At 38.7% G+C, this 16,057-nt stretch overlaps 1 protein-coding gene across 12 annotated transcripts in view; it reads left to right on the forward strand.

Annotated features, from left to right (window-relative positions):
* Positions 1–16,057, forward strand: part of mecom (MDS1 and EVI1 complex locus) — an 810,949-nt gene that overhangs the window by 749,480 nt on the left and 45,412 nt on the right. For 6 of the 12 annotated variants that reach the window (XM_072255092.1, XM_072255099.1, XM_072255095.1 and 3 more), the window contains 2 exons: positions 4,867–6,226; positions 7,938–8,028. In XM_072255092.1, coding sequence (XP_072111193.1) covers positions 4,867–6,226; positions 7,938–8,028 — 1,451 coding nt within the window. The remainder of the gene's footprint in view (positions 1–4,866; positions 6,227–7,937; positions 8,029–16,057) is intronic. The other 6 variants (XM_072255094.1, XM_072255100.1, XM_072255096.1 and 3 more) reach the window with 1 other exon arrangement.

The following is a 16,057-nucleotide window of genomic DNA, read 5'->3' on the forward strand; positions in this document are numbered from 1 at the left end:
GTCTTTATTTTTAAAATCTCTGTGACTGGATGTATAAGAAAATAGGCAAGTACATTGGGAAAAGACATAAGTTTGCTCTGGCCAAGCTTTCATTTTAATGCCAATTAATTTAATTAATCAAGAGCTTTTGTTTTACAGTATTGTACTTTAGAATTTTAAGTTAATGATCAATGGTTAATGTTGTGTATTTCACAAGCATTATCTCTGTTTCCTAAATTTCAGAGTATCAATTTGGAATCAAGAAAGAATAATATTAATATTAATAATAAAAATGGCAGATGGAGTTTAATACAGACAAGTATGAGGTATTGCACTTTGGAAGGACAAACCAAGGTAGAACATACAAGGTAAATGGTAGGGCACTGAGGAGTGCAGTAGAACAGAGGGATCTGGGAATACAGATACAAAGTTCCCTAAAAGTGGCGTCACAGGTAGATAAGGTCGTAAAGAGCTTTTAGTACATTGGCCTTTATAAATCAAAGTATTGAGTATAAGAGTTGGAATTTATGGTGAGGTTGTATAAGGCATTGGTGAGGTCGAATTTGGAGTACTGTGTACAGTTTTGGTCACCAAATTACAGGAAGGATATTAATAAAGTTGAAAGAGTGCAGAGAAGGTTTACAAGGATGTTGCTGGAACTTGAGAAACTGAGTTACAGAGAAAGTTTGAATAGGTTAGGACTTTATTCCCTGGAGCGTAGAAGAATGAGGGGAGATAAAATTATGATGGGTATAGATAGAGTGAATGCAAGCAGGCTTTTTTCACTGAGGCTAGGGGAGAAAAAAACCAGAGGACATGGGTTAAGGGTGAAGGGGGAAAAGTTTAAAGGGAACATTGGGGGGGCTTCTTCACACAGAGAGTGGTGGGAGTGTGGAATGAGCTGCCAGATGAAGTGGTAAATGTGGGCTCACTTTTAACATTTAAGAAAAACTTGGACAGGTACATGGATGATAGGTGTATGGAGGGATATGGTCGGTGTGCAAGTCAGTGAGACTAAGCAGAAAAATGGTTCAGCACAGCCAAGAAGGGCCAAAAGGCCTGTTTCTGTGCTGTAATGTTCTATGGCTCTAATCATAGAAGCCACTAGAACCATTTAGCAATTTGGGCAGCATTTGTGGAAAGATACAGTGAAATATCAGATCCTTTCTCAGATCTGGAAGAGAAAACAAGTTAGCTATAAGTTGTAGAGGGTGGGGAGTGATAGGTAAGATAAAGGGAGTATCTCTTATAGTGTGAGGCCAGAGTCAACCAGGTAATTTCACATTTTACTGTGAGAGAAGTATCAGTTTACTGTCAATTAAACATCTTCTGTTCCACCAGCCTCTGCATTTAATTGGTCATCTTTTGCAATTTCCACCACATTTAACATTAACCATTAAAATTTAAATGGTAAATGTAATGTCTAAACTCCTTTCTTCACACTCAAGTTAAGTAGGATGTTCCCAGTCCAGATGCTAACCAGCTTTACATGCACTCCTTGCATATGGAAAGGAAATGAGGAGTAAAATTTGTTCCAAAATTGCACCAGTACTATACGCTATAGAACAGAATCATTATGTGTTTGGGTTATGGTCCATTACTTTAAAAATTGTTTCAATAGCATTGTGATGAAATGTTTTTGGCTTTTATGCAGGAACTATTAAAACCAGGAAAAGTATCTACACTTATTATACGGAGACTCAGTATGCACCCAATGGGTTGCTTTCACACATTACAAGCCACGTGTTCCAGGCTTTTATCATCTTACACAATATTTTAACTCATTTCAGAAGTCTGTTATCAAAGGTCAATCTGTCAATAATGGTTGAGTTCGAACTCCAATTCCACGCAGTATACGGCTGTTTCCATATATACCAGCAGTTACATTAATCAACTTAGTTCAGTATCATTGATTAATAACTTAACTTTCATGTTGTTGACAATCTTTTGCAAAGTGCAGATATTTAGCTTGAACAATCAGGCAAGGGGAAGCAATGTTATGTAACTGTGGAGTTTATTAATAGTTTGCTCTGTAATGGTCATCAGAAGATAGGAAGTAATGCTTTAATGGAAGGTACATAACATTTCGCAACCCACTTCAGTGTATCATTGGCATTATTGAAACACTTCAGTGCTTTCTATTTATCTTGTAGTGTTTAATGTGAATGGCTAAGGTTAGAGAAACATTCAAATGCAGGAAGGCTACCATCAGGAACAGTAAGAGGGGAAGTAGAGGACGTGATTGTAGGACCATGGGAACTTGGAGTGCAGGATGGGATACATTCAATTGAGCTTCCTTCTTTTCTGCTTAAAATAGCGATGGGATCATTGCATTGTGATACTTTGTCAGTCTTTTACAAATGTTAAAAAAAAGTTGTTGACAAGTCATTCAGAGCACTCAATACCCATTGTTTTCCTGCTTTGATGTGCAAAGGATGAGTATGACTACAGCAACAATTCATTATTAACAAGTGCAGATCCCAAGATACCATCTGAGGCTCCAGTGTTCTTAGAAGAATAACATCTGGTTCCATTCAAAAACTGTACTTTACTGCATAATGGGAATTCAGAGCAAAGTACTGCTGTAACTGTTCCAATTAGCCAGTTTCACATGCATAGAAGGGAAAAGTCATTGCCTTATATATAACTTTCCTTAGGCAACAGCATTAGTTGAAATCTTGGCCATACAATTAGACTTAATGACCTCCAAGCTGATCTGCTCAAATCAAACAAAGCCTGCACAAGAACACCATCAAATGATTCAAACAGGCTAAACCATGTAATTCACCACTACAGTAACTGCTGGTATATACGGATACAGGCATATACTGAGTAGAATGGGAGTTTCAACTTCACCCAAATAGAGAAAATGACTTTTAAAAATGCATACCAGAAATGGGTTAAAATCTCACGTTTAGAGCTGCTAGGAATTGGGTGGTGCACTGGATGAAATCTACCAACTCAGGGACTTGGGTCCAATACGGTACATTGCAGCCATGGCATTATACTTTAGGTGAAGTATCAAGCCATTGTTCTGTTTGTCCTCTTGGACCAGAGATTCCCAACCTTTTTTATTCCATGGGATAAGGGAGATTAAGGGAGCTAGGGCTTTACTCTTTGGAGAGAAGGAGGATGAGAGGAGACATGATAGAGCTGTACAAGATAATAAGAGGAATAGATAGAGTGGATAGTCAGTGCCTCTTCCCCAGGGCACCACTGCTGAATACAAGAGGACATGGCTTTAAGGTAAAGGGTGGGAAGTTCAAGGGGGATATTAGAGGAAGGTTTTTTACTCAGAGAGTGGTTGGTGCGTGGAATGCACTGCCTGAGTCAGTGGTGGAGGCAGATACACTAGTGAAGTTTAAGGGACTACTAGACAGGTATATGGAGGAATTTAAGGTGGGGGCTTATATGGGAGGCAGGGTTTGAGGGTCGGCACAACATTGTGGGCTGAAGGGCCTGTATTGTGCTGTACTATTCTATGTTCTATGACCCCTACCATTAATCGTGGGATCTGTGGACCCTGCATTGGGAACCCCTATCTGAAAATGATGTGAAAAGTACTGAAGCATTGAAGAGAAAGAGAGTTGTCCCTGGTTTCTTAGCCAATGTATATATCTCTGGCATTACCTTCACAGAAGATTACATAGACAATACCACACTTCTTCTGATTTGAATTTGCTCAGTTCAAAGTAGCTGCTGAATTTCTATATTACCATACTGTCTACTCATCAAAAAAACCGTATCAGTGTAAGGTGCTCTGGGTTGATCTGAGGCTGTTTAACAAAGTGCAAGTGTTGATTTTTTTAAAACCCAGTGGTACTAGATACTTTTGATTCCTCTCAGTTACTTACTCACTGCCTGTAATGGCGCTGGTGTTTAGGGCAGCAATGAAGGTCCTCCGTCTCTGGGTGTTCAGGGCTTCCTTCATTATGTCAGTAGCTTCCTCTCGATTTTCACCACTATCAGTCATGCAGGTTCAGGGTGGAGATTCAGGAATACCTTCACACTCAGAGTAGAAGGATTCTTCATTGCTGTTACCGTTACAATTTTGTTTTATCAGTCAGGTTTGTTAGCCTTGAGCTGAACCCCCAAACCTGGAGGAGTGGTGGAACACTCTTAATCTGTCCTCTACTCTTTGGTCTGTTTGGCATGGGTGACCCTACCAACAGCCAAAACATAAAGCCCTGACTCCAGCCAACACCACTCTCTGGGTCATTGATGCACGCAAGCCTTCAAACCCAATGACAAGGTTGTAGTCTTCTTGGAGGTTCTCTCAATTATACCTAAAATAAACTTGTCATTTTGGTTCAGTTTCCAGTGGGAATGGAGAGCATGAAAACCAGCCTTAACATGAATCAATTTAAATTTAAATACTCATGCTCCTTAGAAGCCATTAAATGTCAAGTGGATTGCTGAGGAAGTGTACTCCGCATTTGACTCTGCCATTTGATGCCGGCAGTGAATTTGAAATTAAAGTGTTTCATTTTCCACTTACAACTTCTCATAGAATTCAGTCATTAATGCTATATTTATCTTGGTTATTCTACCTAAATCCATCACCCATCCAATATTAAAATGGAACAGTATTTTTATCAGGGTTTACAAAAGGAGCAAATCTTGGGTTTCCTAGTTACAATGAAACAACATGTTTAAGTTATAAATGTGATATTTTATCAGGAATTTTTCAGGATGTGTAGGATATGATGGACCATCAGGCTAGCAAGTAAAGTTGTTGGGATACCACTATGTATATTTCACTGAATTGCTCACATCATTAGCAGATAATCTTTGTGGAGGGGATGCTCTAAACATTTCAATGTTCACACTGCTACAGCTGTAGAGTTGTGTGGTGATTAACATGTTTCCATTTTTTTTCATCTGCAGGTGAAGTTTGTCACAAATCATACACACAGTTCTCTAACCTGTGCCGCCATAAAAGAATGCATGCGGATTGCAGAACACAGATCAAGTGCAAGGACTGTGGTCAGATGTTCAGCACGACCTCGTCATTAAACAAGCATAGACGATTTTGTGAGGGGAAGAACCATTTCACCACAGGGGGCTTATTTGGTCAAGGCATTACCCTTGCAAATGCTCCAAATTTGGAGAAGTCCAGTTTGGTGAACTTGAATCATAGCAATCCTGGCCTTGCTGACTATTTTGGTGCAAATAGGCACCCGGCTGGACTAACTTTCCCAGCAGCCCCTGGCTTTCCATTTAGCTTTCCTGGTCTGTTTCCCTCAGGGCTTTACCACAGGCCTCAGTTGATACCTGCAAGCTCACCAGTAAAAGGGCTGTCAAGCAATGAGCACAACACCAAACACCAAAGCCAGTTGTTGCCATCATCCCAGATGCTGCCTAACACACCGGACGCTTTGAAAGCAGCAAGTCGGCAGTCTCCTTCAGATGAAGTTCGGCCCCTGGGGGTCCCATCTGAGAAGACTTCTCAGGAGAAGCCACGGGGTAAAACCAGTGACCAATCAGAAAGCAGTGACCTCGATGATGTCAGTACACCCAGTGGCAGTGACTTAGAGACGACCTCTGGATCTGATCTGGAAAGCGACATTGAAAGTGACAAAGAGAAAAACAAAGAAAATGGCAAAACTACAGCAGAGAGTGCAAATAGCCCTCAGAAAGCAATCCCCACAAACAACAATAAGAGAGAATTTTCCAACCACTCACTCTTATCTCCTCCACTGGATGAACAAATTGCAGTGACAGGAGCTGTTAATGACTCTATTAAGGCTATTGCTTCTATCGCTGAGAAGTACTTTGGTTCTACTGGACTTGTAGGCATGCAAGACAAAAAAGTAGGGCCCCTGCCATACCCTTCCATGTTCCCTTTCCAATTTTTCCCTGCCTTTTCTCAACCAATGTATCCATTTCCAGATAGAGACTTAAGCGGTGTACCCTTAAAAATAGAACCCCAGTCACCCAGTGAGCTGAAGAAGCTGAGGAATGCAAATTCCGAATCTCCCTTTGATCTCACCACCAAACGCAAGGAGGAGAAGCCAATTCCACCCGTGACCTTAAAGCCACTGAGTCCTCATTATGCAAGTGAAGAGCAGCCTCTGGACCTGAGCATGAGCAGCAGGAGTCGGGCCAATGCAAGCACTGTGGTAGAGCCCCGAAAGAATCACGTGTTTGGGGAGCGAAGGCTCTCCAGTATTGAACAAGCCAAAAGCTCAGATCATTCTCTGCAGCATGCCAAACCAACACCTTTCTTCATGGATCCAATATACAGGTAAGACAACATGTTGCTTCTGTCTTGGCATTTTATCTAGAGCTAAGGGCACATGTACACATGATTCTTGCAACGGACCTCAGAATATGTTTCCGTAATGTAATGTGTTCTTCGAAACTACACACTACCCAACTTGACGGTATTCACACCTTTTCAAGGATCAACTTTATTCACCAAATACACTTACATGTACAGTGGATTCTGGATAATTGAGACACATTGTCACCAGTACATTTTGGCCCAATTAAGCAGTTGCCCCTATTTGCTGAAATTTCATGGAAATAGTTAAAATGGTACACAAAAGATAAACTACAATTTAATTGAGTAACAACTTATCCATTTAAATAAATAACAGAACAAATTAGAACACTACAAATACTACTAAAATGGAATATAAAAATGTGTATTTGTTCCTAATAGTTATCACCGGAGGAATTCATCCAGTGTAGGCTGGCGCGTTCTTTTGATTGACTGTAAATGAGCAAAACCAGTGCAGACACCTAGTGTAGATAATGAGCTGCCTTCATACAGTGCTGACAATGAATGCATCCTTCAAATCTTCATTTTCATTATAATTGTCAATATTTTCAAATTCTTTATATTCCCAACTTGTTGAAGTAGCAAAATGGTTTTATTTTCACTGTGGTGTGTTGCATGTGCAACAAAAAGCAAAAATATTCAACAATTATAAAGAATAAAGAACTTTATAATAGTAAACTTAGAGGTTAATGTATAGATAGGAATAAAATGTGTATAAACACATAGGTACCAGCATATATTTACCTTGCAAACAGCATTATAAAATATGATTTAAAGTGTTTGCAGTGAATGTGGTAATACACAGAGGAGGGTGGAGGGGAGCCTAACTAGAATGGTTGATCAGAACCGCTTGGAGGAAGAAACTATTAGAATGGCATGGAGTTTTGGTTTTCATAGCCCTATAATGCTTTCTGGAAGAGAGCTTTTGGAAAAGGCAGTTTCCTGGGTGGGTCGTGCCTGCAATATTTTTTTTCCCCTGCCCACTTCTTTGTCCTGGATACATACAAGTTGTTCATGCTTATTCCTTGTTTACAAAATTATCCCAGTGAAACAGTTCCTTGCCATGTTATCCTTTAATAAGTGCTGTAAACTTCAATAGGATGTAGCAGGACTTGATAAATTATGTTATTGCCATCATTTAAAGTAATAGTACATGTTAATTTCTCCCCTTACAGTTACATTGTTAAGCTATCCAGTCATCTTGCCTTCCTCTTGCCAAAAGCATCTTTAAAGATATGCTGGTTTATGACTGAGTAGCTTTATTTTAATTTCTTTTTCTTCCCTATTTCAAAATAGTGGTCTTTCCCATACTTACATACTTACGTTGGTAATAGTTTATCGCAGAGAAGGACAAGCAACTTGTTACCTGCTTCTGACAATACAACTCTGAATTAACCAATCGGATCATAGCAAAATTTCACCCGCTGTAATCTTTCTCCTTATGCTCTCACAATGACAGATTTATCACTTGTTCCAACTAACTGTATCTGAAGCCAAGACTGACAGAAAATTACAGACCCAGGAGTGATCCCAGGAGGAATAAAGCTTCATTTTGTCTGATACTAACTAGTTAGTTCAGGCCATAAATTGAAATCCGTCCTCTATTTAGTTTCCTCATTACTTTATTCCAACCAAGATTAATATTGTCAATTTTGTTCATATTTTGTCAAAGTAGAGTGGAAAAAAGGAAACTTTCTGACCCAGTTGAAGGACTGAAGGAGAAGTATATGAAGCCTACTCCAAATTTCCTATTCCATCCACAGGTAACTCGATTTCCCTGTTCATTGGCATCATTTCAGAAATGTTAATAGTGTTTTATCAGATTGAAGTAACAGTGTATTTTCATTTGCAGCATGTAAGAATGTTAAGTAATACAGTGTGTCATTAATTCACATAACAGTGCTATATCCTCAGCAGCACAATATGTTTGTTATTCGTATTGGGATCAGACCAAGTTGTTTTATTTATTATGCGCCTGAAATACTGTGTTCCAGTTGCACAGTGTAGCTTTCGTACAATTACATAGGAACACAAACCAGGTAGGTCATTTGGATTACTGTGTTTTATATATAAATTTTAAACTCCATGAGCTAATTAATTTTAATTGTAGAAATATGAAACCTGTAATGAGTGCATTTCTAATTAAATACACATGGTTTATAACAAGCTACGCTTCAATTTACTGTCTTTTTCATATAGGAGTATCGAGCACATTAGACGACCAGTATGTTTTTATTGGAACCATTAGAACAGCACATTGTCTATTCTATGTAGGCATAATATTTCCAACAGTATATTATTTACCAGATCCATTAGCATGATCCATTAGAATTTACCATACCTAAACTATCATAAACAGATATTATATTTCCATGCCTGTATATTACACTGCATCATTGACGATGGCAGCTTAAAGTATGAAGTAGGTTCTCCTTTCACTTTGTTCTGTTGGAAACAGGTATCAGTCAAGAATTAGGTGCTTTGCATAACAATGTAATTATGTAGTTGGCTATCCCCACCAACACTAACCCCCCCCCCCGAATTCTGACACTAGCAACTGTATCACGCTCATGTTGTGGATCATTAGTAACATTCAAACTTCTCTCGGTTTAATCCACGTGTGGCTTTACTGTTTACTCAGTTGGCATCAAGTTGGGAAGGAAGGGGGTGCAAGCTCATGACGTTCCCATAATTTTTAAGGTTATTAGAGTGGTGCTGGATATAATTTTAGCTTATTATCCTGACTAAAAGTATTGAGGTAGATCTTCGACAACATTTTTAGGGCAGCACTTTTACCTTCCTCCAAGGATGTCTCTGACCTGGGAAGCATCTGACAATGAAGTAGTTTATTACATCCTTTCAAAGGGTAGCTTTTTAACCCAGAGGGTAGAATGTATGTGGAATGAGGGGCCAGAGGAGGTGGTTTAGACAGCAGCAATAAAACTTTTGAAACAGTGGGGCAGATCCATGGATGGGAAAGGTTTAGAAGGATATGGGCCATGCACCGTCAAATGGGATTACCTTGGATGGGTATTTATGGCTGTCATGGAAAAGTTGGGCAGAAGGACCTGTTTCCATGCTGTAAGGGGTTAAGAGAATCCAAATTGGGAGCCACATGTAAGTCAGACATGGTAAAGGCAGAAAATTTCCTTCCTTGAAGGACACTTCTGATCCATGTGAGTTTTCATGATAATTTGATATTATACAGCCAGTGACATGCCCACTCTGCACCAATACTCCTCTGATAGAATAATACCAATTTAATTATCCTAGAAGCCAAATTGTAAATGTCTGCCATAGCATTTTGAATTTGCACAGCTGTCATAACAACTGAATTGAACTGATCTGAATTCAATTGTCATGGTGCAGTACCATATGTCACTGGACCAGTAATCATGAAGTCTTAACTACAATTACAGCCAGTTTTAGCTGAAATTTGTATCTCTTATGGGCAGTTACTTCCTCAAAATCAGGGAATTGGTGTGCAGAAAAATAGGGCAAATTTCCAAAATTATATATTTTTGATCAACCTTCTACACAAAAGTGGCCACAATTTCATTTCCATTAAGAATTTACAACTTGTAATCCTCTCATATTATGGTACATTTTATTCCTATAATCCTTTTAAATAGGCACAGAATCTTGCTTTTTCCTGACTTGACAACCATGTTTTTTTTTGCCAATTGGACAGAACTGAATGGCTTTAGCTGTATTTAACTAAAAAGGCTCTCTTCCACATAATTACAGTATTAATATAAGGTATGGAAACAAGTCTATCGTCCACTCCGATCATAAAGCACCTACCCACATCTATCCCACCTTATTCTCTCCACATTTCCTTCAACTCTACTCAGGTTCTTCTGTTCACCAATGCACGAGGGACAATTAGTCTACCGACTTCCACGTGATTGGGAAGTGAGAGTAAACTGGAACATTCAGAGAAAGCCCATGTGGTCACAGGGAGAACATGTGAAATCCCTGCATCAGCTCCAAAGATCAGGACTGAACATAGATCAAAACAGCTGTGAGGCATCAGCACGATTGGCTGTATCACCATCCTGCCCAAACCCTCTTCCCACCTGGACCCATCTCTACAGCATGATTGAACAACTCTTGTTCACTTCTGTTGAAGCTCGGTTCTTGAAGAACATTATGCTGCATGATAGTTCTCCATCTAGTGTGCCACGTAGGAAGGTCTTCCAGATATGAGTATGTCCGCTATCTATGGTTTCCTCTCTCAATTATTTCCTTCAAGCCACAAAGTAGAGTTTTACTATATTATCAAGGAAGAAGAGCAATTTATATTCATATTGTGCTTTTGATGTGATAAAATATCTCAAAATATTTGGGAGCACAATACACACTTCTGCTGATTAAGAAGACACCTCTTGTCAGGATGACTTAGAATGAGATGCCCATGTCAGCCATTTCAATAATGCCTACTTTGTCAAGACTGATGATCAGAAAAAAACATCTGAAACAAAAGTAAAATATTGATCTTTGGTCCTATGAACCTATGTTCCAACAAATCTAGTTCATTTTGCTCACTATTTGGCTGTTTTTACTGGACCAGCCATTAGACCTGTTAGCTAACCAGATAATGAGTGTCTGCAGGCAATCCAGGAAAGGCATTTTCATGCTTTCTCCTAACAGTAGAGGAAGAAACAGAAATGGTAATAAAATCAAATTTTAAATGTCTTTTTAAAAAGTGTTTTGAGGGTAAGAAATGTCAAAACGGAGATTCACGATTCCCCTATCTCATGTATAAGAATGCAAGACTATAATGATACTATTTCTGTTCCTCAGATGTTGACCATTTCATTAGGGTAGCCTGCTTTGATATCACTTACTCAAAGACCCTAACTAGAAACAAAATATACCATGGTAAATGCATTTGTTCACATTACAGTGTAAGAGTATTCTAACTATAGCAATAAGAAACAGATGAGAAATAGTTACTTGCAGACATTAAATGGAGAGAGAAACTAATGATAGGAAAGGATTAAATCCCTGGTGTTTAGATCACGTTTGAAATAAAGATTCTTTGCATTCAGTCATTTAGGAGAATTTGAACTGGTGATATCTAATAAACCATATAATTCCAAGTCATGCATTTATACTGCAATGCTGCTGATCTGCTTCCTGCAAGTTGCTTCAGTATTGCTTTCCAGCCCCAGTGCAGTAGGACCTGTAATATTTACAGTATGTTCCAGGACAAGTTTCATGACAACTGGTTCCACTTTAAGACATCTGTAATGCATAAGCCTGTGCAGATCCAATTGTTTTGAAATCACTGTTCACAGCTATTTAACTGGTAGTAGTGCCTTCCTCAACCAGTGGTGAGGGTCAGTGCAGGCCAGTGATCGAGGAAACCACTTTGCTGCCTTAATACGGTTTGCAATGACTGTTTCAGCTACTCAGACCACTGACAATTAAGAAACACAATTCCTTCTTAAATTAAAGAAGGAATTGAGACCAGAGCAATTGAGACCATGTTTGTTCCAGCCTTCCAAATGAAATCACCCCATCTAATTGCATCTATTTCTCTCTCGATACTTCCAGAATTTTGAATCATTAGACTTCACCCCTCACTTTCCTTTTATTTTCACACTTGCGCAGGATTTAGATTGCATTTTGTGTGTAACCAACACTGGTCACTCCCAAAATTGTCTGAATATCTTATGTTTGAGCACATATCCATACTACACAATATCCAGTTATCCAATTCAGGGTTTATTACTGGGGTTCATTTATGATGTAAACCAACACTGGGTTTTTCTACATATATCCCCATTTTATTTCAAGTACAAAATGCTAAAAGAAATTAGATAAACCTTCATTTGCCTGAATTCATAGACAATAAATGAACTTGCTTCATTAAAGTTCAGCTATACCCTCCAATTTCTGATCCTTCTTTTCCCCTCTAATGTATTGGATAGGAGCTGGGAATATTTGTAGCCCCTTCATTCTGTGCTGCCAATGGGGTCACCAGAAAATGAGCCTAAGTTACAACCAGAAGCAACTATCATCCTTCTAAAGCAGTGACATACAACAAGATTTCCCACACTTTAATGTAAAATGGAATATGGAGCTGTGTTGACTTGAAGCAGACATCTTTTCTGGTTTGATATTATTATGAGTTTACCTGTAACTGTGTGCTCTAAATAAAACTAGCCCTTTTGCATTCATCCATCCCCATTTGTTGGGAGGTCAAAAAAATGCCTATTCCAGCTGATTAGTGCCAAGACCAGTCACGTCTTTCATATCTTGCACTAGACAATTAACTAACAGTTCAGGCCCAGTAAATGGCCCAAATTCACAGCAAGGCGGGTTAGATTACATTTACTTATTGAATACATTCGCTCTCTGTCATTGATCTCCCCCCCACCCCCCCCAGTTTCAACATGCAGATCCAGGTTCCTGAGTCTGAAATAGTTAATCCTACTGCAGCCCCGACATTTGAAATGTTCATGGTATTTTACCACTGCACATTTGTCCAAACAGATTGATCACCAGCTGGCAAAAAGAATTGCTAGAGCTGTGGAGGAATTTTGAGCTGGGTAAATTTCATGTTAATTCCCTTTCACAGCTCAACATAAATGGAGTGGTAATAAATGAAGTGGTGCATTCTATTGATTGCAAAATGACCACTGGATTGCAGCCTTGCCGTTCTTTAGACACTTCTGTGAATTGAAAGAATGGGTATTGAAATTCTTTCTGATTTATGTGGAATAATTTAGAGCCAAAGTAATATTGTTATTTAGGTTCCTAAAACATCTGGTGTGACAGCTCGTTCAGTTTTGACTAACATGTTTCACTGATCATGTGTTTAAGATTAAAGGTCACTGGCAAAAATTGTGATATTTAACATGGATATAATCATTATTAATCAAATTGCTAACCGTAATTAGAATGTGAATATAAGAGCTATGGAAACTTTTTTTTATATATAATGATGCAGGGTTTAAGCTGCCATAAACGAAAATAGACAAATGCTATGTCATTGTTTGGTAAAGGCTGCTAAGTTCTACCTTAGTTAAATGTCCAGATGCCCGGTCAGTTTTGCTGCATACATTGTTATTAAATTTCTTTATGTACTATTTTAGAATCATTGGAACTTTTTGTTGAACATTAGCCTAATACACAGTTTTATTTGGTACAGACACTAATCTATAATGATTAAAGATATATTGGGTTCTTATCAGTTTTGTGGAATAAGGTAAAAATCACAATTGTTAGATTTACTACCTTGAAATCCCATTGTCAGTGTCAATCGCATGTTTTATATGGCATTAATTATGCTTTAACACTCACCTGTAAGTAATGTACTTGGCTGGTAGAAATTACATTGCTAGCTCCTCCATGAATCAGCACCACTGAAACTGGGCTGGATTTATGTAGCCTCATCTTTATAAGTGGGGTCTCAGCTTCAGCAGAGTTGTTCACTACCTCCCCTCTTCTTTAAACACAGTAAAAGAAAGAGAAGATCAATAGATTTTTCTGCAGCATTTTGATGAGGTATCACTTACATCACCTTCCAGGATGATACTTGTTCCACTAATTCATCAGCTTTCTTGGTTGTTTATAGAACCAAGTTTTTTCTTTAATCATCAATTCTTGCTACTTTTACAAGAATACTAATTAATAGCAAGATACCATTTAAAAAACACTCAATATTAAAAATTTCTGATTCCAGGTCACTTACATTGGACCCATTAGTTTCTAATGCATTTTAAAATAAATTTAAGAAAGCAAATTTTGCCACTTTATTACTCGACGAAAGAAGACATATTCTAAACAATCCATATCTAATTGATAACTTTTAATTATGATTATGAAGACATGTAGTCCTCTTTTATTGTCATTTAGTAATGCATGCATTAAGAAATGATACATTATCTGAAATCTTGAGCCCAACCTGACAGTTATAAAATTTAACTTGACTCTTGCTCTGATGTTGTAACCGTATATTTAACACTCATTAAACTCATGAATTAGGCTGGGCAGTTCATTGAAAGGGAGAGCAAATGTTGTAAAATAGGAAAACTTGGATTTATGCTGTCGCTTTAATTCTAATTAAGCCTTCACAAAGTTAATACTTCTCATGTCAGAATTTTCAAGGTTAAATTAATTTATGATTTAATTTTAAAATCAAAATATTCATGTTTATTGCTGTCACTGTTCTTCATTTATACAGCTTAATGATATTGGATACCTTAACAAGGGATCTATTATTAGTAATTTAAACATAGAATATAGAACACAACTACACAGTACATGCCTTTTGGCTCACAACGGTGTGCCAACCTATATAAACCTCATCCAAGATTAATCTAGTCCTTCCCTCCATAGCCCAGAACCCTCCTTTTTTCTCACATTCATGTGCCTGTCAAAGAATGCCCTAAATTTCCATATTGCATCAGATTCTATTGCCACCCTCAGGAGTACATTCCAAGCACCCACCCCTTTCTGTGTAAAAAAAATCCTACTCTGACAACTCCCCTACTCCCCTAAACTTTCCACCGTTCACCTTAAATGGATGTCCTCTGGTATTGGCCTTTGTTTCCCTGAGTAAAAGATGGTTGCTGACCACTCTGTCTATGCCTCTATCAAATCAACTCTCATTCTCCATCACTCCAAAGGGAAAGCCCTAATTCACTCTGCCTATCTTCACAGGACATGCCCTCTACTTCAATCTCTTCTGCACCCTCTCCAAAGCTTCCACATTTTTACTCCACAATGAGGCAACCAGAACTGAACACAATACTCCAAGCGTGGTCTAATTAGAGATTTCTGATGCTGCAACATTATCTCACAGCTCTTGAATTCAATCACACAGTTAATGAGGGCCAACACGACATATGCCTCACTCACAACACGCTGGAGGAACTCCGCAGGTCGGGCAGCATCCATGGAAAAGATCGCTCGACGTTTCGGGCCAGAACCAATCTTTTCCATGGATGCTGCCCGACCTGCTGAGTTCCTCCAGTGTGTTGTGAGTGTTGCTTTGACCCCAGCACCTGCAGATTATTTTGTGTTTACGACATATGCCTTCTTAACCATCCTATCAACTTGTACAGTAACTTTGAGGGATCTATGTACTTGGAACCTAAGATCTCTCTGTTCCTCCACACTGCTAAGAATCCTGCCATTAACCTTCTACTCTACCTTCAAGTTTAATTTTCCAAAGTGTATCACTGTATACTTTTCCAGATTGAACTTTATCTGCCACTTCTCTGCCCAGCTCTGCATCCTATCTCTGTCCTGTAGTAATCTATGACAATTTTCTTCATTATCCACAACACTAACAACCTACATATCATCTGCAGATTTACTAACCCACTCTTCCAAGTCATTTATAAAAATCACTAAGATTGGGGGTCACAGAACAGTTTCCTGTGGAACATCACCAGTCACTAGCATTGACCTCCAGGCAGAATATGCTCCATCTACTTCCCCCCCCACCACTTCTGTGGGCAAACATATTCTAAATCCATGTGACCAAGCTTCTCCAGACCCCAAGCTTCATGACTTCCTGAAAAATCCTATCATGGGGAACCTTGTCAAACACTTACCAAAATCCACATACGTAACATCCACTGGTCTACTTTCATGAATTTGTTTTGACCCCTCCTCCAGAAATTCAGTCAGGGTCACGGGGCACACCCTGTGCTTCACAAAGCCATGCTCACTATTCCTAATATGACTATGCTTCTCCAAATGCTCATAAATCCTATCCCTAAGAATCCTGTCCATGACTTTGCCCACCACTGATGTATGACCTACTGGTCT

Source organism: Mobula birostris, chromosome 4, assembly GCF_030028105.1.
Source record: "Mobula birostris isolate sMobBir1 chromosome 4, sMobBir1.hap1, whole genome shotgun sequence".
NCBI classification, from domain to species: domain Eukaryota; kingdom Metazoa; phylum Chordata; class Chondrichthyes; order Myliobatiformes; family Myliobatidae; genus Mobula; species Mobula birostris.